Source organism: Propithecus coquereli, unplaced genomic scaffold, assembly GCF_000956105.1.
Source record: "Propithecus coquereli isolate 6110/MARCELLA unplaced genomic scaffold, Pcoq_1.0 Scaffold68, whole genome shotgun sequence".
NCBI lineage: Eukaryota > Metazoa > Chordata > Mammalia > Primates > Indriidae > Propithecus > Propithecus coquereli.
In genome coordinates, this window is record NW_012152840.1 from 5,388,827 (window position 1) to 5,414,938 (window position 26,112).

Genomic DNA, 26,112 nt, shown 5'->3' on the forward strand with positions numbered 1-26,112 from the left:
ACAATCCGCCCACCTCGGCCTCCCAGAGAGTTAGGATTACAGGCGTGAGCCACCGCGCCCGGCCTAACATGAACTTATTTTGAGTAAGAATTTTCTTCCTTGAATGTGCAATCTGGAGACAAAATATTTAAGCCTATGTGTACTTTTTAAACAATTGTTGTTTTGTCCTTATCTGTGGCATCGGTTTTTTTTTTTTATATTCTTGTTTTAGTTGCCTCAAGAGCAAAGTGTTTTTTAAGTATATCTCGTATTCTGAATCAATTTATGATTTATAGATATGAAGTGCTATGAAGTTCATACTCACATCTAATTGAAAGATTTACGAATACCTTGGGAAAAATCGCAGGAGCCATAAGCTTTCAAATCATGATCCGATTTTAAAACTTTTCAAGTTGCTCTTCTCATTCTTATAGGGTAATGCACTTAATATTCATAATTGCTTCATGACAGGTCCTTGTGCGTTTCAGATTGCAAAGTGCTCTCATTTTAAAGACGGTTGTGTTGATTAAATGGAATTAGGTGTTGGAAAACGACTCTGGGTGAGATGCAAGAGCACAACCAAATATAATGGATAATCCTGGGCTTGTCAGAATCATCCTGGGATGAGATTAGTCAGAAAATGCGAAAAGCCAGGGTGACCCCAAATTTATGACAACTCAATCTTCGTATAGAGTGAGGTTGTTTTATTTGCTTTGTGTACGAGATGTGACTCTAAAGTGCAGGAATTGATTCCACAACTACCCACTAAAATCATCCTCACCTCTTAGAACCACGTATAATATATATAGTACATAGTAATGTATAGTCATATTACCAACTTTCTCTCCTTGCCAGAAAGATAAATACAGAGATAGCACACAGTAGTACAAAAGCTATGAATTTTGAAATCAAATCCAGGTTGGATTTTTCTCATCTACCACTTACTGAAATATGACCTTAGGAAAGTCACTTAGCCCTTTGGGCTTCAGTTTTCTCGGCTAGAAAAAGCAATAAAAATATCTAGTTTGCCTGCATATTGTAGGTTACAATTATAAAGTTCTATAACATTTTTATAACCCTTACCATGTGTAAGTAATGTTCTCAGTAATTTACATGAATTAACTTACTTAATTTTCACAACAACCCCAAAAGGTATATCTTAGTCTATTCAGCTTGCTATAACAAAAATACCATAAAGCTGGGTAGCTTATAAACATCTACTTCTCACACTTCTGGCGACTGAAAAGTCCAAGATCAAAGCACCAGCAGATTCCGTGTCTAGTGAGGGCCCATTCCTCACAGAAGGCACCTTCTTGCTGTGTCCTCGCATAGTAGAAGGGATGACCAAGCGCCTTTGGGCCTATTTTATAAGGGCTTTAATCCCATGAGGGATCTGCCCTCACAATCTCATCGCCCCTCAAATGCCCCATGCCCTAATACTATCACTTTTAGGGGTAGGATTTTAACATATGAATTTGGGCCAGGGTGGAGGGAAACAAACACACAGATCATAGCGAAGTAGATACTAAGATTCTCCTCATTTTATAGTTAGGGAGTCTGAGGAAGAGAAAATTTAAATGTCTTGACCAAGGTCATACAGTAATTAGTACAGAGCTGGGTTTTGAACACAGGTTAACAGGCACAAGAGTCTCCATTCTTATCACCTTGCTTTACAGACACAATGAATAGTGAGTTTATGTGTATAAAATATATGACAAAAGCCTAAGATATAGTAGTCGCACCTTAAATTGTACCTTACATAATAATTATTATGCAGATGTAATTCTCACAAAACAACTTTCTGTCAGTCTCAGAAAAAAAGAAAACATAGACAAATGAACACTATAGAAAATCTTAAGAAATAATTTTGGCCAAGAGTTTCAAGGCTCCTGCCACACCAGAATATGAACTGAAAGCTGAAAACAAGTAACTAAATGAACTTGCTGATGAGAATTCAAATGAGCAGGAAAATATCTCAAGTATAGCTTTTCAGGATGTGAGGAGAAGCGAAAAGCAAGTAGAATTCACAAGTAGGATAATCAACCCCTAGAAAATTAAGAGGCTCTAACTGATGACGGAGCATTCCAAGGACCACTCTGACTCGTAAATGTCAGGGGTTCTGATCAACATGCTTCCTACGTGACTGTGCAGCAATGGGAAGAGGCACATGTTGATGGGTTTAACCGAAAATTACAACTACAAACTTTTAACTCTTCAATGACCATCTTACATTTGTTCTAAAACCCAAACATGTCAATCTACTGCTTTTCCCACATAATTCAAGTAAATGTGTATTAGCTTTGGCACAGTTTCTAAAGTGATAGGCACCAGAATATAATACAGTCATGCATCGCTCAATGACAGGGATGTGTTCTGAGAAACACGTCACTGGGCAATTTCATTGTTGTGCAAACATCATAGGGTGTACACAAACCTAGAAGGTATGGCCTACTGCACACCTGGGCTATATGGTATAACCTATTGCTCCTAGGCTGCACACCTGAACAACACGTTACTGTACTAAATACTGTAGGTGATTGTGACATAATGATAAGTATTTGTGTATCTAAACATACCTAAACATAGAAAAGGTACAGTAAAAATACGATATTACAATCTGATGGGACCACTGTTATATATGAAATTGGTCATTATGTGGTGCATGACTGTATTTAATTGTAATCTGTCAATGCCAAAAGAAACACAGTTGTTTAAATTACAACAAGGTTCTCTATAGTGGACTCAGTCATTCCCCTCCTTTGTGATCGTGGCATATACCAAGCCTAAGACCTTTCCCAGTGATAATGACACCAGGATTGGAATTCAACAGATATTTTTCGAGCCCGTTAGACTTGAGGCTTTGTACTGTGTGTACCTGCAAACAACACCAACGTGATCCCTTCTCTTACAAAATTCCTTTGTTTTTCTTCATTCTCTTGAACTGGAAACCTGCTAGGCTGTGAATGGAAATGAAAAATGTAATGCAGCATTGTCATAGGCTAATTGATACGCATGCTTTTAAAATCTCTTTTAGGTCATCAGTATGTACCCTTTCTCCTGATCTCGGAGGAGAAATCTTAGTGTATATGTGGCCTAGATTTGCCCAAAGAAAATGGTGTATGGTGTAGGAGCACTAGGGTTTATTAACACATTTGCTGCCACAGTAGAAAAAAAAAAAAATTTCCCTGGGGTCATGGTGTTTTATTACAAAAATAAAATAAAAACTTCAAAAACAAATTGATCCTTTCAAATTTAATGAAAAATTTGTTATTTTTTTATTGTTTTCTGTGCGTGAGTTATATGCAACTTGAAAAGTAGTTCTCGCAACTCCCAAGATAAAGAGACGTGTGAGTTACATATGCTTCGTGAGGCCCCGGGCTCAAAACTAGCGTGAGTTAATACAACTCACATGGCAATTAACGTGTTAAATACTTTCTCTGTGCCAGACACTGAGCTTGGTGCCATAAATAAATTGTCTAATTTTATTCCCACAGTAATCCCATGTTACAGATTAAAAAAAGGAATCACAGAAAAGGTCAGTAGCTCACCTGTGGTCAGAAACTAGGAAGTATTTATTTACTAATGGAGATAAACTTGTATAGCAAAAAATAACCAGGATCCATTGATGCAATATTTGAGCTCTGGCTTCTGATGATAATAACTCTCATGGATGTTCTGCAGAATTATTTGGGAAATTCTAAATTCTAACAAATCCAATACTTCTTTCTACAGAAGGCTGATGCTGTACGTGTGATCACATTCACTGGCTGTATGGGAGAAACATACTTTGACAATAAACCTATAGGTTTGTGGAATTTCCGAGAAAAAGAAGGTGATTGCAAAGGATGTACTGTCAGGTTAGTTGAGATGAGAACTCTCCCAACGTCTGTCCTGTGCATCAGAAAAGCTTCCATTTCATTGTGCAATGTTTTGTTAGCATGTGGGTGTTGTGGGGCAGGTTTGAGATGATCATGCTCAGAGGTGGATTTACCACGAAGCTAATGAAACTTCAAGTCTCTGCCCATTGGTGCAGGCATCTTCACAGGTCCTGGGAAGTCCCGCAGCAGTACATTTTCATAGTCATATGTTTTCATAAAATTTGCAAAGGTGATATTTTAACCACAATTAGTTAAGACTACTATTTCTTTCCACCCCAACGTCCCTTCGTGACCAGGGGATTTTGTGTGTCTGTGGGTAGCTTGTAGTCATAATTTCTTTTTTCCTAAAGAGATTTCTCACCAAACTGATTAAGCCTCAGGCCTCACTGAGCATGGCTTCATTCCACTTGTGTTTATAACAAAATATAGAACCGTAGCCCAGGCTTTATCTCCTCCAGGATTTTAAAACAGATACATAGGGTCCTCCAAGTGGTTCAAGTGGAAACCTTTGGGATTTGAAGATTCTGCTTAAGGAGAGAAGGAGAACAAGAGGCCAAGATAAGCCAGGAGAAAGTGCTATAACACATATCGGCAATTATAGGTAGAGGTTAGAACAAATAGAAATTTAAAAATATTTATATCCTAGCATCCAAAGCATCTACAGAGAATATTTTATATATAAAATGTATCTAACATATCTAGCACACAAAGCGTATATAGAGAATAAATATTTTTATATACAAATGAATAGAGGAAGTAAAGCAATTATCTGGAAATAGAAGTTTTTCAGCATTAAAAATCTTAGAGCCCACTAATCACCTGAACCTAAAACAATTTGAACTATATTAAATTAAAACTACTATATATAAATTAAATACCTGGAAGCTTAATGTGCCATACATAGCAGGTCAAAAACCATCAGTTAGTAACAACCTGGATGGAACTGGAGACCATCCTCCTAAGTGAAGTATCACAAGCATGGAAAAAGAAACACCACATGTACTTGCTGTTAAAATTGGAACTAAATGATCAACACTCATGTTACATACGGTAGTAAAATTCAATGGAAATCAACCAGGTGGTGGGGAAGAGGGGGATGGGTAAATTCACACCTAGCAGGTACAATGCACACTATCTGGGTGATGGACACACTTATAACTTTTACTCAAACTATACAAAAGTAATTCATGTAACCAAAATGTGTGTACGTAATATTCTGAAATTAAAAGAAAATTTTTTGCCACAATTTAAAAAAAAAGAAAAAACCATCAGTTGCTCAGAGGTTTGTATTTGTTTTCCAATTTAAGGGGCACACACACATTTTCAGGGCCCAAAGTCCTCATTAATGTAGCATAGTACATTTTCACATTTAATTCTCAACATCTCTAGAGTTTCATAGAGGTAACCCTAAAATAGTCTCTCTCTAAAAGTTTTAACTTCCAACCATCTCTTTCTTTTTAGCAGTATGTAATCATCAATATAATTTGAAAGCCTGGCTCATTCACAGTTTAAAATAGTTTTGTTAATAATCTTCAATAAAATCTAATATGGAAGGTTGTCTGTAAAATTCTTTCAACACACCAAAGACGATGAAGTCCACATTAATATTCTGCTACTCACAAACAAACATTAATTTTCCCTAGGCATTTCTTTCCTAAATTTCTAAGTAGGATTTTCAAAAGCCTATTATCAACAAAACATCTTAAGCATTTAAATATCCAGTCAGCAGTGCATGCCAGGTAAGACTGTAACATCACTAATTGTCAATTCTGCAAAAGTCTTGCACTTTCAACATGTAAAGTATCATGCTAATTAATATAATAGTATTCCTATATATTCATAGGTTGTTTTGTAGGTTACAGAGATTCTTGCTTACAACTTCCTGATATTAGCATGAATACAACTTAGTCCCAACCACTGAGACACCTGGCTTGGAAAAGGAAGGAAAAGACAAATACTAAAAATAGTCAAAGTGTAAGACATAATGAAATTCCCTTTGAAAAGATACACTCAAGGTATACTATGATTATTCACATTGGGTTAAGGGCATCAAGATCTGCTTCATGGATGAGGTAACATTTGAGGTGGGCCTTGATGTGGGACGTGAGTCCAATGAGAAGAGATAGCAGGTGGAATGTGGCTAGATCTGTCCCAGAGACCAGTGAGAGCAAAGGGAGGAGTGTTGGAAAGCAAGAGCGTTTTTAGAAAAGAACAAGTGTAAATCCGCTCATCCAGGACTGACAAATGAGAGAATGATGTGGGTAAGATGTAGTGGCCACATAGATTCATACACAGTTCTTCTAGCATAGTCACGTTTTACACCAATGAGTAAGGGTAGCTGAATGCAAAGTAAACCAAGGCAGTGAAGACACCAAGCTTGATGGTACTGTGCCCACAGCACAGCCTGCACAGTGTCCATTCACCCATGCCTTGCCTTCAGCTTGCTTTGGCCAAGCACGCCATGTTGGCCAAATCAAGATGGCACGTTCGTTGCCCAGTTCTCTTCCGTCGTGGTGCATTTTTGCCACATTTCCGTCACTGGATAGTGTCCATCCTTCCTTACAACCCTTGTCATCAAACTACCTTCACTTTTTCCTTTTAAGGTGAAGTTCTATGTTTACCACAATAATTCTATATTTTTAATTTTTTTAACGTATCTTTTTGACCTGTGCTAATATTTTTATCAGGATTGTTATTGTCTTTGTGAGTGCTCTGATTCCGTAGTTGTATAAGTTTTGAGTGACCTGCCCCAATACGATTTTCTCATAAGCCTTGTTATTTGTAAGAATAGTTTTTACAGAACTCCTGGTTTGTGTTTGTTTTTGTTTTCTTTTCAGGAAAACATTTATCACATTTTAACATAAAGACCAAAATCATTCCAGTTAAAGAATAGGAATGATTTTTATGGGGAAGATGTAAAAGATGAAGCTAAGAGGTTGACTGGGAAAATTTTATATAAGACAGAATGGCAGCTTTAGAAATTTGCATTTATCCAGTAGTCAGTAGAAGGGATATAATTGTCATTATGTTTTAAAAAGAGCAATCTGTCAAAGATATTTTTTAAAGTGTATTTTATTTTTCTTAAACTTCTAAAATTTGCATTAAGATTAAATTAGACAAAACTACTACAAGTAAAATGCATTTAGCTGAACATTGAAATGATGATGAAATTTTAACAGACTAAGCCCCAAAATACATCTAGTTCTATAGTTAACAAATTACATATGGAAGAACATGGCTGTTCAAAAATAGCATAGTTAATCCTTATTAACTTGATCAAACATCAAGGTTCAAAAGAGAAGGAAAATGCAGGTTAAGAAGCTTAGCATTTATTAGTTATAAAGAGGTATTTACTTTTTTGGTAAACATATTCAAAATTAATAGGAAAACTCTAGTATAATGTTAGATGTTGAAATATTATAAAGTATACCTGGAAAGACTCATTTTTTTTGCTCATCCCAAAGTCACCAATTCAAAGCCAGACTTACCTTGTTTGGGCTAGTATCAGCTAAGTGAAGTGGGCTGATCTACATCTCTATGTTTAGCTACTCCCAGCACACAACTCTTTCCCACAGAAAGCCCCACAGTTGAGACTTACTCTAAAACAGCACGAGCTAGATTGATGATTGATAGGTAAATAGATAGAGCATCATATTTGAAAAAAATATTTTAAAGGTTATATTCACAAGACTTATCTTAAATATTCATTAATTATTCAACCAGTATTGATTGAACATACATTCTCTGTGAGGCAATTTGCTATACTAAAATCTGTTTCATCCTACAAACGTTTACTAGATTCTATGAGCCAAATACTATACCAGGTTCTAAGTTTGCGGCTGACATAGGGACTGACCCATAATCCCTAGATGGCGTCATAGAGCTCATATTCTAGTGAAGAAGACAGATAAAAATATAAATAAAGGCCAGGCGTGGTGGCTCACGCCTGTAATCCTAGCTCTCTGGGAGGCTGAGGCGGGCGGATTGTTTGAGCTCAGGAGTTCGAAACCAGCCTGAGCAAGAGCGAGACCCTGTCTCTACTAAAATTAGAAAGAAATTAATTGGACAACTAAAAATATATAGAAAAAATTAGCCAGGCATGGTGGCGCATGCCTGTAGTCCCAGCTACTCGGGAGGCTGAGGCAGAAGGATCGCTTGAGCCCAGGAGTTTGAGGTTGCTGTGAGCTAGGATGACGCCACGGCACTCTAGCCTGGGCAACACAGTGAGACTCTGTCTCAAAAAAAAAAAAAAAAAAAAAAAATATATATATATATAAAAATAAATACAGGCATCCTTCATTGTCTGAATTGAATTTGTTCTAGAAAAACCTGTTAGAAGGCAAGTATTTGGAGTGTAAAGGCCTATATTCCATTATGTTATGTACATAGGAAATGTAATAATGCACTCTCAGCCCATCCAGAAACCCCACCACTTTGTACAAATACCACTAAGACCCACTTAAACATCAATATGACTATCAAGTACTTCTGTAAATCATAAAATATTTAAAACATCAATGACCTAATCATTGAATACCTAATGAAAGGTGAGAGATGGTGGTTATTCAGTCTAGGATGGTGGCAGTGAGGGTAGAGAGAAGTAGAACAATTGAAGATGTGTCTGGGATTGTCCCTGCCCTACAATAGTTTTCAGTTCAGTCCCAGAGGATACCTCGATGCATTGAATAATGACAAACCAAGTAGACATGCTCTGATTCGTGGGAAATGTCTCTCTTTTCAGTCCTCAGGTGGAAGATAGTGAAGGGACTATTCAGTTTGATGGTGAAGGTTATGCATTGGTTGGCCGCCCCCTTCGCTGGTACCCGAACATCTCCACTGTCATGTTCAAATTCAGGACATTTTCTTCAAGTGCTCTCCTGATGTATCTTGCCACACGAGATCTGGTAAAGATCAGACATGCAGCAGTTCTTCCATGATTGAAAATGTGTTTGCTTCTTTTATATAGACTTCCAATACAATTACCAATTATTGGTCAGATTATCAATTATTGTTAAAAAAAATTCTGATATGGCTGTGTAACAGTCAAGAATGGGTGATATAAATAGTGCTTGTATATTTTCATTGATAACTTTAATCACATACACAATTTAATTACTATTTATTTTCAATATAACTCTCCATGTAATCCTTTAAAAGAAGCATCCAGTAAAGATTTTCCAAGTGTGGAATTACGTAACAGCAAAACTACTTCCTTAATCATCTTCTAGATGCATAAGTTGAAAGGTGACTCTAAATATTCTTTGGCTTCATTTTTTTCAGGTCAATATTTCTTAGCAAATTCTTTCAGGGAACATATCTTTTGGTTGACTTAATATGTTTTCAAAGGAACCCACTTTTTACCACTGTGATAAATGGATGTGTCCTAGAAATTTGGTCATGACCATTTGCACTATAACATCACACCAACAAAAATTCACAAAATAGAAACACCAATTCTATTTTCAAAATATTATTTTTATAGCAGAGCAACATATTCAGCAATTTAGCCTAAAGGCCCTATTATGACCCCACAAAAAAAGTGAATGCTCATATATTTCTCTGTGTATAATCACTGGTGTATTTTTACTCTATTAACAGAAAGATTTCATGAGTGTGGAGCTCACTGATGGACATATAAAAGTCAGTTATGATCTGGGTTCAGGAATGGCTTCCGTTGTCAGCGATCAAAACCATAACGATGGGAAATGGAAATCATTCACCCTGTCAAGGATTCAGAAACAAGGTGAGTTTTTATAGTACTAATGCAGGATGGGTTTTAATCATGCTACCAAAGCATACATGCACCTGATCAGGAGGAAGACCCTGTCGGTAATTTTAGCTACTCACAAGTTCTGTGAAAAATTGATACAGTCATTTCTTTGGCTTAGATTATAGGTGATTTGGATTAGACGTGACTGATTGAAGAGCCAAATGGTTCTCTGTCATTTTCTTTTGAAACCGAGAGTTTAATTTGAAAGCATAAAACTGTCTTACAGCTTGTAAAATTATATCCTGTAATAGGTTTGAAAAATGTTGTGTGCTTTTCTTTTTTTCCTATTTTGCCAAGATGTTTCCTTTAAAGCATCCCACAGTAGAATTTGTAGAAGTGGTAGGGCATAGCTACCAGTTCTTTGCTTTTTAAAAGTGCCAAAACTTTGTCTGCATGCAAGCAAATAATTGATTAATAATAACATGACATTTTTATCATTCTGATACATTTCAAAACACTTTCATAAACATTATATTATTTGATCATATAAGCAGGTATTTTGGTATTTTTGTCCTAGTGCTAGAGAAAGTGAAATGTATGCTTAAACTTACACGTGATTACAGATGTATATATATACGTGTGTGTGTGTGTGTGTGTGTGTGTGTGTGTGTGTATACACACACACCAAGACAGAAATCCAAGTTCACTATTACTTACTGTAGTGCTATTGCTATTTAATTCCCCTAATTCCGTGTACTGGTAATGTAGATGTGGCATTACCAGTATCTGCAAATGAAACTTTGATACTTCTGCTAATATAAATAGACTTGATTAATGTTTATGATACCAATGCAACATTTTATGAAAATTTGGATTTAACTTTGTACGATCTTTCATTCCTGCATTTAACACTTATCTGCCAAGCACCTAAATGCTGTGCAAGAACTAAATGAAGTTCTAAGACAAGTCCTTGCCTTCAAGGAACTTACAGTCTAATGAGGGAGATGGTTAGAGGATAGAGAGCTAATTGCTGTGATAGAGATGTATATATTGCAGACTAGCAATCTCAGAAAAGAGAGACACTGAAGTCAAACAGAGAGGTCAGCTCCCAGGGGAGTGGCCCTAAGGCACAAGCAGGAGTTGAGTTAGCTGGATGAAAATCACGTGTGGACATTTCAGAGTGGCGAAAGTTGCATGAAAGCCCAGAGCCATCAAAATGCATACTACATCCTTTCCAACAGCATTTCCTTGAAACATGAAACCCTGGAGAAACTCCTCACTTAGGACAAAAACTGGTTTTGTGCTTCTATAAACTGGAGTACTGTTGCATACATTATTCCCATGTAAAAGAAGAACAATACATATTTGTATGTTAGAGGTTCTGTATAGATGTTCAGTAAGAACATCTTTAGCTCTGTTGGACCCCAGCATTTCCCAAACTTCTTTAATCACAGAAAGTCTTCCATTCCTGAAATACTAGCATTCTGCTGAACACACTTTGGGAAATGCTTTAGTAACTACAAGTGAACCCATAGCTTAAATCAATGAATGTTGGCAAAAAATTATCAGATGAGGCCAAGTGATAACAGAGCCAGTACGCACAGGGCTGTATGAGCTAAGTGAGTGAGTTTCCACTTTATCATGAAAGCTATAGGGAACTATAAGAGTTTTAAATCAGGGGTGCGACACCATCAGATTTATGTTTTTGTAAAGTTTCCTTAGCAGCTTGGAGAGTGGATTTGTGACAATTTAGGATGCTACTGCAGTGTGCAGTAAACCAGGTAAAGAGTGAGGAGAATGGAAAATAAGTCAATACGCATGAGAATAGAGAGGGCAGAATGGAGTTAAAAGATATTAAGCATCTTAAAATTGAAGAGCTTTGTGATATACTTGATATGGAGGCTAAGTTTATAAAAGAGACAGAAAGATCTAGAATGATTTTCTTTTTGCTTAGATAACAATAATATTTCAGTGCTAATCACCAAGCTATTGGATACAGAAAAGAGAAGAGGTTACTGGAAAAGATGCTGAGTTCTATTTTGGACGTGTTGTATTAAAGGTAGTAGTACCTTTAGCAGCCTAGGGAAGCTGTAGTTTGGAAGGCTATTAGTTATTTGTATGTGAAGATCAGCAGAGTTTTAGAGACAAAGGGATAACTAGGAATTACCACCAAATTCTAAATAGTTCTATCTAAATAAATTAAGAAAAACCAAGCAGTCATGTCTAGAATAAGATGATTCAAAGCCCTGGAGCACACCAATATTGAAACAATATAGTAAAGGAAGACGCCAGAAGGGAGGCTGTGAAGAAATAATCAGAGAAAGGAGAAATGAATCCTTGAGAAAGTGTGTATCACAGAGGCAGAAGAAAGAGTTTCTAAAAGAATGAAAAGTTTAGCTTATCATATGTCACAAAATGCACAAGGAAGATAAAGACAAAGAAATTCATTGTCTTTGGAAATACAAGGGTGATGGGAGGCCTTGGAAAGAGTGTGGCATGGTTACAGCGAGAGCCAATTACGGAGTATCATGGAGAAAAGGACTATGGGAAAGCTGACCACAGTGAATGTGGACTGATTCTAAAGGCAGTTTGGCTCTGAGATCCAGGAGAAAGAAAGGGCAATAGCTAAGAAAGAGGATATGGAATTAGAGGGCATGGAGGGCAGGGATCATGAGGTGAAGGACCATGTTGATTTTCTCCATCAGTTCCTAGCACATGGTAAATACTCAGTAAATATTTGTTGACTGAATACATGAAAGATTCTTGACCATGTTTGTAGGCCCTGGATGATGTACAAGTAAAAAGGAAGTGAGCAGAAATACACAAAAAAAAAAAGGAATAATAGATAATACAGCAGGGGCCAGGCATGTTGGCTCATGCCTGTAATCCCAGCATTTCAGGAGGCTGAGGCAGGAGGATTGCTTGAGTCTAGGAGTTCAAGGCTGCAGCAAGGTATGATCGTGCCGTTGCACTCTAGCCTCCGGTGACAGAGCTGGACCCTGTCTCTTAAACAAACAAACAAACAAACAAACAAATAAATAAATAAAATAGTAGGGTCCTTAGAAATCCTGAGAGGATGGCACCCAGACTAGCAAAAAAGCACCCAGTCTAAAACAAAGAGAGAAAATCTTCTTCCTCAAATAGGATGAAAGGGGAAGAGGGACAAGTGAAAGCAGAGGTAAGTTTGTAGGTACGGAATGGGATTTTGAGATAATTCTCTCCTGATGCGCTAATTTTTTTCATTGAAGTTAGAAGGAGAAAATTGACTGAGAATAGGACTGGTTGAGAGGTAATAGAATAAAAGGTTTGAAGACAGAAGTAAAAGATTGGTATGCATTGTGAAGACATCACAAGGTAAAAGAAAAATACCAAGAACACCGGGCTAAATTGACTAGTGCTATAAACTCTAAAGATTATATGTTAAGCAAATCTATAATGTAACAAACAGTGATAGAATTATTCAACTACTTAGGAGAACAATTTCCATAAATAATTACCTTGGAAATGCCAATTTTTATAATCAGTCTGCTATCTAGACTTTTATTCTGTCTATTATTAATAAAACAAGTAACCAAAAGATCTATGGTCTGAATCAATGTTAATCAAAGGTCAAGTTATAGTACTGTGTAAGTAATTAAAAATATGTTTTTGGTTTATTGCAACTCAAGCATTCTATCAGTTCAGAAAGTTCTTCCCCCAGTTGGTCTAATTTTTCCAGATTTTAATAGAGCTACATTGTTACTAATCTGTGGTCCAGAAATCAGAAAGAACTTTCCTTTATCTTAACCCATTCAGTATCTTCTGCTTCATTTCTGTTCTTTAGTTCCATCCCTTTGCAGTTGGCTGATATCTTTCTTCTCTTTCATAAATCTCCACCCTGGCCTTCAAATTCACTCCAGACTCATGTTGCTTTTTGCCTTTCTGAATACTCCTGTCAAAGGCACCTAGCGGCCATTCTCACTTTTAGTTTGGGTCTTAATGACATGAGTCATTCTTCTTCGTTTTCTCATGTGTCTTTACAGTATCGCCATTAAAAAAAAAATCACATTAAGCTTTATGAGGTTTACTGTTTCAGAACTTTGGTTCTCAGATTAGGCTGGAAAATTCTACCTTCTCCTGCCCATGGTCGTTGCTCATTCTCTATTATCTCTGAGGTCTCAGCACCAACTTCTCAAATCAAATAGGTGAAATTTTGTTTTTATAATAAGACTATAGTTGTTCTATTTTTCCACATGTATTCTCATATACCCAATATATTTTCTCTGCTACTTTTAATGCTTCTTATTACTCTAGCAGGTCAATTAACATGTATTAATTTTTCTAATAAAAAGAAAAGCATTAAAGCCACAATATAAAAAGAAGCAAAGGTTATAAACAATTCACAAAAGAAAAACAAATATAGACTTCTTATATATAGCTGAAAATGCAATCTCAATAGAATACAAGAATATAGTCATTTACCTTCAGGAGCAATATTCAAAGATTGCATTTAAATCAGGCAATCTAAATTAAAAAGGAAAAGAAGAAAGGCCTGGGAAGCTAATCCTTACTACCTGCTCTGGTAAGATTAGTTCTTATAAGACACATTTATTAAATGCCAACTATATATCAGATGCTGCACTGAATCAATGAAGATGAATACAGTTCCTACCCTTGAGTAACATATTCTGTGCTGTACAAATAAATAAATTCTTTAGGAAGTAGTAAACACTAAGGCAGATTCTATGGGAAGAGAGAGATAGGGTACTAACTGAGCCCTAAAACATTTTATGGGGAGTGGAAGCAGTTGCACAGTGATCCAGGCCAAGGAGTATCACGTAAAAAGATAATGATATCTAAAAGTATGAATTATTTAGGGAGAAATTATAAGTTTGAATAACTGGAGTTTAAATTTCAAAGAAATGGTGGAAGACAATACTTGGCATGCTGGCAAGGGCCAGATCACAGGAAATCATTTAAACTATGTTGAGAAGTTTGGATTCATCTTGATGATCCATTGGAGGATTTTAAGTAGAGATGTGGCATAGTCATTTCATTTTAAGTTTAATGCTCTAGGTGTCAATATGGAACATATACTTTCAGAAGACCAAACCCAAGACAGAGTGATCAATTAGGTTCAATAATAGTCTAGGCAGGCGATGAACAGTGTTTGAAATAAGAGTTGCCATGGGATTCAACATTAGGAAAATGCAAAATAAATTCACAACACGATACCACTACACAGTTGGTAGAATGTCTAAAATTAAAAAGACTGATCATTCCCAATGCTGGCAAGTATGTGGAGCAACTGGAACTCTTATGCCCTGCTGGTGAGGATATAAAATGGCACAAAAACACTGGAAAATAGATTGGCAGTTTCTCAAAACTGTTAAATATGCACCTGCCACATGAACTAGCCATTTCACTCCTAGGTATTCACCCAAGACACATGAAAGCATATTTGTGTATAAAAACATATACCTGAATGTTCATATTACTTCCATTTGTGTTACTCAAAAATTGTAAACAACTCAAATATCCATCAACAGGTAAAGAGATACACACACATTGTGGTATATCCATACAATGGAATACTACTCAGCAATAAAAAATCACAAAGTATTAATATACATACAAATCGATGAACGTCAAAATGATTATTGAGCAAAATAAGGCACACAAAAAAGAGTACATTTATAGAAAATTACTAGAAAATGCAGACTAATCTACAGTCACAGAAAGCAAATAGAGGCTGCTTGTGAATGAGACCTGAAGGGAAAGGCAGGAAGGAGGAATTATAAAGAAGTATAAGAGGCAGTGGTGCGTCTCGTGGATGCGAATGTCACTTGCAGTCAGACAGCGCGGTCAGCACAGCGCACCTTAGCAGCTGCAACAGCAGAGAGGCACCCCTGCTGTCACAGCCCCTGTGCTGTGCAGCCACCCTCTCCCCCTGTGCTCTTCGTCCCTTCGTTTGCAACATGGCTGATCAGCTGACCGAAGAACAGATTGCTGAATTCAAGGAAGCTTTCTCCCTATTTGATGAAGATGGAGACAGCACCATCACAACAAAGGAACTTGAAACTGTCATGAGGTCACTGGGTCAGAACCCAACAGAAGCCGCATTGCAGGATATGATCGACGAGGTGGACACTGATGGTAATGGCACCACTGACTTCCCCGAATTTTTGGCTATGATGACTAGAAAAATGAAAGGTACAGACAGCAAAGAAGAAATCCATGAGGCGTTCGAAGTGACAAGGATGGCAGTGGTTACATCAGTGCAACAGAACTACCTCACGTCATGACAAACTTAGGAGAAAAACTAACAGATGAAGAAGTCGATGAAATGATCAGAAATGCAGATATTGATGGAGATGGACAAGTCAACTATGAAGAAGTCATACAGATGATGACTGCAAAATGAAGACCTACTTTCAACTCCTTTTCCCGCCTCCAGAAAAATCAAATTGAATCTTTTACTTACCTCTTGCAAAAAAAAGAAAAAGTTCATTTATTCATTGTGTTTCTATATAGCAAAACTGAATGTCAAAAGTACCGTCTGTCCACACGCACAAAATCTGCATGTATTGGTTGGTGGTCTTGTCCCCTAAAGATCAAACTACACATCAGTTTTACAATATAAATACTTGTACTACCAGGACTCCTTAAAGTTCCATTTGCTAATGATTAATACACTGTTTGGGCTGGCCAGTTTTTCATGCGTGCAGCTTGACGATCGAGCACAGTCAGGCATTTGTATTAAAAATGAAAAATGAAAAAACAAATTGAAAACCTATTCAAATGGGTTCTAGGTCAATTTGTTTAGTATGAATTGTCATAGCTGGTTTACTGAAAATGGACACATTTAAAATTGGTTTACCTCAGGATGACATGCAGACAAATGAGTGAAGGATAAACTGTTGAGACCATAGCCCCACTGGTAGGATGGTCCTCTTGTACTTTCGTGTGCTCTGACCCACGGTGATGGCGACACACCCTGAGGAGGCATGCCCGAGTATGCTGGTTTAGCGTTGTCTGCATGGTACTAGAGTGAAATGGGCGTTAGGCTGTCACTGTTCACACAAATTTTTAATAAGAAACCTTTACCAAGGAGCATCTTTGGACTCTCTGTTTTTAAACCTTCTGAACCATGACTTAGAGTCGGCAGAGTAGGCTGTGGCTGTGGACGTCACACTCGTCAACATTGCTGTTCAAGAAATTACAATTTCTGTCCATTCCACCTTGTAAGTGCTAGTTTTATTTTTTTCCAATAAAGACCATTGACTTAAAAAAAAAAAGAAGTATAAGGAAATTTTGGGGGTGATGAATATGTTCATTTTCTTGATTGTGGTGATGGTTCCATAGATTTATACATATCAAAACTTGTTAAATTGTGCACTTTAAACATGCACAAATTATAATATGTCAATTATACCTCAATAAAAACTGTTTTAAAAAATAAAACAGATATTAGAGTTATTTAGGAGAAGAATTTAATAAGTCTGTTAATTGATTAGATATGAATGATAAGGAGAAAGTCAGGATAACTTTCTAGTAGATTGGGTGAGGGTCATATAATACCACCAAATAAGATAAGTAATACAGATCTGGGAGTAGAAAGATAATCATTTCCTTTTTGTTTTGGAGTATATTAAGTTTGAAGTACTGAAGGAAAATACAGATGATCATGTCTCACCTGTTGAATGTGGATTTTTAGGCAAAGTCAGGTCCAGGTATACATATTTTTGAGTCATCAATATATTGTAAGTAGATATAAACGTGAGTTTACCCAGATGGCTAAAACCTGAGAGGTGGGCAAAGGAAGGGACATTAAGGAACATAAATATTTCAGAAGTGTTGTTCAAAAAATAGGTCTCAGGAAAGGAGATTGAGAATGAGAGGTAGGAGAAGCCAGAAAACTTAGCATTATGGAAGCCAAAAGAAGAAATTTCCTAAAAGAAGGAAATGCTAACAGCACCAAAAACTGCATAAGTATAGATTAAGATAAGAACTAAAAGGACTCCATCAAGTTTGGATATAGGGAGGTCTCTGAGGACTTTAGCAAGATCAGAGTTCACAGAGTAGTGGGATGGGAATTTGAAATAAGATTCCAGCAATGAGGGGCACCTCTCCTGTTCAGTGATCAAATTGGTTGTTTTACATGAATTATTCTCAATTAGTTATATGAGAACTTCCCCTTGGAATTCAAATACAATCCTTCAGGAGGGCATCCCACGGTCACTAATAGGAAGTCTGCCATATCCCTCAAGTGCATTGTTGTGAAACAAAGTTGAGAACGATGATTTTGATTTTGAATCAATTAAAAGAGAGAAAAAAAGAATTACCAAAGCAAAAACATTTAGCTTGTAACACCCCAGCATCGATTATAAAATACTTGTTAATCCCGTATTGTGTCTATTATTTAATAAAACCCTTATTTCCTTGCTTACCCATACATGACATCTGAACTCATCAACTCTGAAATTTTGTGTTATATCTTACTTTTCTATTCTGTTAGGAAAAGAAATAGGGCAAGAAACAAAAGCAAGTGTTAGCATTTTATAGTAGAATCTACTTCATTGCTATCACTTACAAAGAATAGAGTGAAGCTCTTCCTTTAGGTCAGTAAAAATATGCCATCCTGCATCTGTCTGCCAGAGTTAACTCTTGGGCCAGTGAATTTCAATTCAATTGTGTTGCTGCTCTTTAATCATTTTTTCTTGGAATTATTTCTCAGAATGCATATATTCACTCAGGGATAAGGAGGAAAACCACCTCCAGTCACTAGCTTGCCTGTGATAGCGAGGCAAAATCTCATTTTCAGATACCATTAAAATACCCACCAGGTCTGCAGAAAGAGTCTATTTTCATGTGCCAGTTAACAGCCCCATATGAAAACATCTTCCCTGATCTAGATTAAAAGGAATGTGTATGAAAAAGTCTTGAAAAAGGTTTACAAATCTATTTTCTTTTAGCCACCAGTCCAGTCAAGGAGATGTATGGTATGAAACTAATTATGTCTATGAAAGTAATTAAATGTATGTATGGAATTAAGGGGCATGAAAGTAATTAAATTTTCAAATCTTAACTTGCTAAATATTTTTAACAGGACAATTATTCCTTTTCAGTGTTTTTGTTGTTTAGTTTTTATAAAAGTCTACTTTGAGAATTTAAGTTGTTAATGGGTTTGGATATTTTTGATTTTGGTCATTTTTTATAAGGCAGTTATGTTTGGTTTTATTGAAGATACATCTTTTTAGAATGGTAGAACTAGAAACTACAACTGAATTTTGGAATTTGATATTTATGTATTTTCTAAAAGACACTAATTTTGAAAGATGATGAGTTAAGGAAAAATAATAATATTTCATGGTCAAATAAATTTGGGAAGTACATCTTGCTCTATGTCCCTCTCTCGGAGAAGTGCATTGCATATTAGCATTGCATATTAGTTGAAAGATCTTGGCAGCCATAAAATTAAGACATACGTTTATCTTTGTTTTACCCAGTGTTTGTCATATTTATTTGAACCAGGAACATACAAGAAACAAGCATTCCAATGAATAAACACAAATTCCTTTATAATCCATTGGTTCAAATGTCCATTTTCAAATCCTTGTTAATTCAGATCCTACATCAGGCAAAGATTTAGAGGCCAAATCTATCTTGTTAAGGAACTAATGTCTCAATACACATCAAGGATGCATATGAAATAGTTAAAGCCTGGGTCTAGACAAATGTTACGGTGAGAAAGCATGAATTCAGAAAGAGCCTAGCTCAACCCTTAAGAAGGGGCTGGGCAGAGAGGAATCAATGAGATAGGAGTTCCCATCTGCTTTCTAAACAAAGCAGTTTAAACTGAGAAGTGCTTCTTCTTTCCTTTTTTCCTTTCTATTTCTGAATTTTTATATTCATCATATTAGAAATACCTTGAAAGACCCAAGAGAAAAGCAATAAGGCATAAGGACTATACCTCTTTCACAGCCCTCAGCGTCCCAGTCTAATATGCAGTTTACAGCGGATTGTAGGTCCCTTCATCTTGCAGAACCAAACATCCCCATCCGTCCACTTCCATGTACAACCATACTGTGCAAAGGAGTAACACTCTGCAGAAGAGCCTAAACCCCAGGAGTTCTGCAGAAAGTGAAATTTACAGAAAGAGCTGCAGATTCAGCATGTTTCTGATGAATTACCTGATTCCTCATTAGATACCCATTCCCCATTAGATATCTATGTTAACATTTAATTATTTATCTTACTTTATTTTCTAACTACTTATCTATGTTACAGAGCACTACATCAAATGGATCTTTGATGTCCATCTTAATTTCTCTATGTTATCTTCATTGGTTTGCCTTTGTTGATATTCAAGCTATTAGTTTCATGCTTTTTTGTGGATAGTTTAATAATGTATTTATTGATGTTATTGTAATTTCTGCAACTATTAAATGGCCAAATACAGTACAAGTGCTTGAGAAAGTCAATGTTAATTTTAAAATTAAATGAAATTTATCTTAACAGTGATGATACAGATGTGGTTGATATTGTTCAAATAAAATGTTACAATTTCTATCTCCTTTACAGCCAACATATCAATTGTAGATATAGATACTAATCAGGAGGAGAACATAGCAACTTCATCTCCTGGAAACAACTTTGGTCTTGACCTGAAAGCAGATGACAAAATATATTTTGGTGGCCTACCAACGCTGAGAAACTTGAGGTAATTTAGAGTATATTTAAAGCTAAGGATTAAGTTTTAATTAAATGACCACTATGCTTACCAGAGTTCTGAAGTTTAATTATAATAGGAATGTCATACAACCTTTAGTTGCAGAAAGGCCTTATCAAAAAAATCATGTTGCATGTTAAAACAACACCAGAATTTAGGAACCAAAGGATTAATTTGACATCTTTGTTGAAGAGATGGATTTGAATCACTGTTTCCCTTATATGCACCTGCAGTAAAGAATTATGAAAGTAATTAAAGGTGGAAGCCAGAGTTGAATGTGGATCTTGTAATTGCTGTTCTCCTTGCACATTCACTGGAGATAATAGCCCTCTGACATTGCTTAGTGTTCTGAAAATTAGTCAGTGTTCCAGGATACTGTGAGGAGAACCTATTTTATTGCTAAGCATTAGGATCATAATGGCATATTGGAGCTTTCCCATATGCCCAATACTAAAACTGTATTAGTTGTTCTCATACCCGTGCCAATATTTTTTTTTAATTTCACATATGCTTTTTAGCTAGCAGGATGGGGGGACATATTTCCTTCATAATTTAGTTGATTCAAAAAATAAAGTAACTAAAAAATGTCAGAAAATATTTCACATGGTGCTTAATTAATCCACTGCTTGTTAGAAAACATAAGAAATAAAGCTTATAGGGTACTTGGTGTTCAATAAACATTAATGGAATTTAATTAGAATGGGATTAATTGATTTAGTTAAACCTTAAGAGTTTATTACAAATACAGACTACCTTGTTTTTAATTTTTTGTTTTGTTTAATTAGTCTGGTAATTTTTAATGGATATAAAAGTCTTGTCTCAATATTATTTCTAGGACTATTTCTAGTCCAAAAAGACAAATTATGTTTGGAAAAATCTCAGAATAGCTGAAAACTATGGTGCTTAGTTATTTCCATATTTCCCAAATGAGTAGTGGAACTTCAGTCTCATGTTATGATAGCTAGCATGCAGGCTAAGATTTCCTCTTCTTCCCAAAACTAAACTCATAGACCATTGTCTAATTGCCAAGCTTTCAAGGGTATGAGTTGACAAGCTTCCTGGTGCAAATAAACTGGCTCTGCATTTGTGTTGGGAATATAGATTTAAAGTGTCATGTCAGAAAAAATCATTACAAATCAAATTTATTTGAATAGTGACATAGTTATTATTGGAAATCCGGTTGTCAGTCATTCAGCAAGTATTTGTTGAGCACTTACTATGTGACAGGCACTGTACTAAATACTGGGATCCAGTTGTTCAAATTTAGTATTTTACTTTGCAAGATCATTAACTATATTCTATTAAGTGAATTAAATATAGCCAAAATAAAGCTAGCCAAACCTAGCTTCATTTATTCAAGTGATGATTTTAATTATCATAAAGTAATTTTTAGGAATTATCTACAAAGGTGTACCTATTAACTTCTTTGAAAAGGGTTTATGTCTTGGCTTGGAGACTATATATTGAATGAATCTTTATCACCAAGATGTTTTTACCTTCACAGTAGAGCATTCCGTAATTACAGTGTAATATTGCTGTAGTATAGCACATTACTTCAAAATAATCTCCAGATATATATTTGTGATTGATAAAGGAACCAAGCATTCATACTTACCTGTTATTTTGCCCATGGGCAGGATCTCCATATGATAGAGTACAAAGGATGTAGTAAACATAAATTATTTTTACATGTATTGTTATGCTCAAGTTCTTTGAAAGACAATATTTATAAGCTACTCATGAATATTACAGAATAGTGACATTCATGTATTTTCCCATTCATTAGATTGATGAAAATAAGTACTTTAAATTCATATTTCAAAACTAAAATTTTCCAAGAGAGCAGTGTGAGCAATGGTCATATCTGGATTTTAATTTCACTGTATTTTAATTTCAAGGACATATATCTGTTTTCTGTTCATCTGTTTTCTATTCTGTCATTGTTTTGCATTCCTTTCCTTTGTAGATCCCTGTAAGATGCTTTTTTTAAAGATTTATGATTAAAGTTTATTGTTTTACTAAATGAAATGCAATTATAAATAAATTGTTTTTGTTTTTGTTTTCTCTTTCCTTTGACCTAGTATGAAAGCAAGGTAAAATTTAAATTTATGCATGCCTTCTTCAAGTGCATGGGTTCAGCAAATGTGGCTTCTTAGATAAAGCAGCCATGCAGACGCAGAGTGCCACCCATGCAGCTTTGTTCATAGTACATTTCACGAGCAAGCTATGCCTTCTGAGAGTTTCCATGCTGCTCTCGCTTATGAAGATGCTGCTGCTTATCCACTCTCAGTCGAGCTGCAATTTGAGTTATCTCACCAGCAGTGATGATAGATTTGCTCTGCTTACTTGTCCCACCACCTGCGCACAGCACCCCTGGTGACCAGCAGCACACACTCAAAGGGCAGCTGGGCAAGATTTTGGGCACAGTCTAGTCTGTTGGGTTGAACCCTAGTACCATGCTGTCTGCTGAACGATCAACCCATGCTCTCGAACGCTTACCACTGCCTTGTTGCTTTTTGCAGCCTGAAAATATGCAAACATTTACATGGCCTTTGCACGTCTCATCAAATCTGCTTATTTATTGCCATGTTTATTTAAAATTAGCTATGGAGCCAGATGAAAGGAATCTCTGGAAATACTATATTTAAAACAAGTGTTTTTGTTAAAGGTGAAGAAGTTTGCTAGATTCCCTAGCTTCTCAGGAACACTTTAATTCTCACTTGAAGACAGGCATTAGCATGAAAGCTATGAGTGGCAAGCCTCAGTAAATGGCTCATCAAATCCCAGAGATGTGCAGATCTGCATACTCTGGCTAGAACTAAAGCCTGGTGTTTTGGCATTCCAGAGCCTAACTATGCCAAATTTCTTGGAAAGAAGGTAATGAGGCTGAACTGATCCAAGAAATTTCTAAAGCAAAGGCTAGATTTTCAATATCAGAAACTAGAATACATAGAAATGAAAGTGGAGGAAAAACAAACCACATTGTTTTATCATGATACAGTTATGAGACCAGTCGTACTATGTTTGTTGAGATGGCTAAAAGGCAAAGAATGGCTTTCATGGAAATATATGATAATGAAGCTGAGATGTCACTGTGTAACTTAGTAATTTAGCCTTTGAGTGTTGACCCTCAAAAAACAGACCCATGGTTACCACTAGGAGTCCAGTCACTGGATGTGAGTATTTATCCCCTGTGATTTTCATAATGCTGAGCTTGCTAAATCGTTATATTTTGAAATGATTCTTTGCAATTTCATGAACAATGAGCTATATAATTTGTAGGAGTGATTTACTTTATTGACAGGACCTCTGAAAAAAATATGATAAATCTATCTTCCCCTAAAGCAGGGGTCCCCAACCTATGGCGAGTTGTATAATTATTTCGTTATATATTGCAATGTAATAATAATAGAAATAAAGTACACACTAAATGTAATGTGCCTGAATCATCCTGAAACCATTCCCCACTCCCTGGTCCGTGGAAAGATTGTCTTCCAGGAAAACGGTCCCTGGTGCCAAAAAGGTTGGGGACCACTGCCCTAAAGGAAAATATGGAAGCAAGTGAACACTGAGAATGAAATTCACCATTCTCTTTGCTTTATACAAAAACAAAATATAAGCAAGATCCTCAGCCTCCAGTTAGGCATGTTCTTTATAATAACCAGCTGACTGAACATAAGGAAGACCTTGGGAACAAGGGAAAATTATCAGTGAAACTAAAGAAGTTCCGTAAAGAGAAAGAGAGAAGGGGGAAAAAAAAAGGAACAAATACCTGACATGAAATAAATCACCTTATACACACTGCCAGGGTCTAATTTGGTTTCCCACCTGTTTTTCCTCATGCCATGTGTTTTTCATTAAGATAAAAAAGGGAAACTTGGCATCATGCGACAATGAGGAGAGAATTAATCATTACCCTATCAAGTAGAATATTTTGATGTTGATTGGACAGTTTTTACAGATGCTTATTAACATCACACAAAGAAAAATTACCTTTTTATTCCTATATACTTTCACTGTTCGATATAGTAGCCGGTATGTAGTTTGATATAATCCAGTAGTTCAATATATAGTGCGATATAATTCAAATGTAAGTTAAATACAATTAAATAACAATAAATATGCAGTTTCTCATTGGGACAAGCAACATTTCAAGTCTCAATAGCCATTTATAGCTAGCAACTACTGATTTGGACAGTGCAGAGCAGAACTTATCTATCATCATGGGAAGTTCTATTGGACAGCACTATTATAGCTAAAGAAGTAGCATCATCTTTAGCAACCTGCTAGCTCATGTTTATTGAGCACTTACTGTGTGCTATGGTATTCACTAAATTATCCAAACATTGCAACTTGATAATGTAGATACTGTTGTTATCATGCCCATATAAGGACGCTGAGTCTTTGAGAAGTCAGATCACTTGCGTAACATTATATAACAAACCACAGCAACATCTGGACTCAAGAACAAGATCTTCACTTTCTAATCTGCTGGCATGTTTGCCCCATTTTAAGAAGTAGTGAGCAAAAAGTAAACATTCAAGCATAGTTTGGGTATAAAAGCCATTTTTCAATCTTATTGGAAAAATGAAATGCATGTTTTTTGCATTTGGTTGCTTTATTTTGTTATCATTCCAATATAGAATACAGACTTCGGTGTCAATCTATAAAGCCAATTTAAAATATTTGTTTTTAGACAATGTAATCCAAAAGAATGTTCATTGGGGTTTGTTTGTACTTAAAAGCTTTAAAGATATATATATATATATATTATCTTATTCTTCAGGTGCCCCCAAAAAAACATATAAATGAAAGAAATATTTTCTTTTCAAAATAAGCATTTCCAGATATTTTTTTCTAAATCTTGAGCAAGATTTTTAAAAACTTTTTTTAATATGTAGTTTGATTATGCTGCCTACACAATTACCTGCTGTTTGGTGGAAAAAAGAAACACTTACTTCATTATGCATATGAAGTGTTAATAAGAAGTCAGTTAATTCCTGTACCTTGTGCTTAAATACTGTGGGTGAGATTATTTTTAAAGAGGAGAAGAACTATATAAAGACTCCTGCTGCTGGATGATGTTAACATCCACTTAGTCCAACCAGTAGATAATGGAAAGCAGAGTTTGCTGGGTACATGTGTGCACAGTTTGATGTCTGTGATGTACCTGCTTATGTGTCTGCTCCATATGGCTTCTTCCCAGTAGTCAGAGAGTACACTGCCATCACCCTAATGATACTGCTTTTGTTCTCCATTTGACTATTCAATAGGCCAGAAGTAAACTTGAAGAAATATTCCGGCTGTCTCAAAGATATTGAAATTTCAAGAACTCCATACAATATACTCAGTAGCCCTGATTATGTTGGTGTTACCAAAGGATGCTCCCTGGAGGTTAGTCTGTTTCTAATGGTTCCCTAAACACATTTATATCAGATTTCACTTACATAACGTGGATGCTCTTATGGGGATTAGTCTTTTGTTAATATATTTTAGATTTCTACTGACCCTAGTCTTAGCTAAGCATGAATGATAAAACAAGACTGAAGCATTCTATAAATTACAATGATGGAAAAGATATTATGAAGACCCAAAATTATGATCCACCTTCCCACACGTATAGCCCTTCATAGCACGTATCTTTAATATTAATCTCTTTTCTGTTTCTCTCTTCCTTTCCAACACTACTTTTCCCTTTTCTTCATTTTTGTCATCTACTTTAAATTTATTTTACCATTAGTATTGTATATAGATTTATTAACAACCTTATTTTTTTTCTGGAATGTGTTGGAGTTTACACAAATAGCAAGGAGTAATTTACACCGTAACACTAG

General features: G+C 35.9%; 1 protein-coding gene and 1 pseudogene across 1 annotated transcript in view; both read left to right on the top strand.

Moving 5' to 3' along the window:
* The window catches only part of LAMA2 (laminin, alpha 2), a 551,451-nt gene that overhangs the window by 484,875 nt on the left and 40,464 nt on the right, over positions 1-26,112 (top strand). Inside the window, exons 45-50 of the mRNA XM_012660792.1 lie at positions 3,712-3,836; positions 8,599-8,761; positions 9,456-9,600; positions 20,131-20,269; positions 22,360-22,371; positions 25,552-25,672. Of these exons, the coding sequence (XP_012516246.1) occupies positions 3,712-3,836; positions 8,599-8,761; positions 9,456-9,600; positions 20,131-20,269; positions 22,360-22,371; positions 25,552-25,672 (705 nt within the window). The remainder of the gene's footprint in view (positions 1-3,711; positions 3,837-8,598; positions 8,762-9,455; positions 9,601-20,130; positions 20,270-22,359; positions 22,372-25,551; positions 25,673-26,112) is intronic.
* LOC105823604 lies at positions 15,522-15,970 on the top strand (annotated as a pseudogene).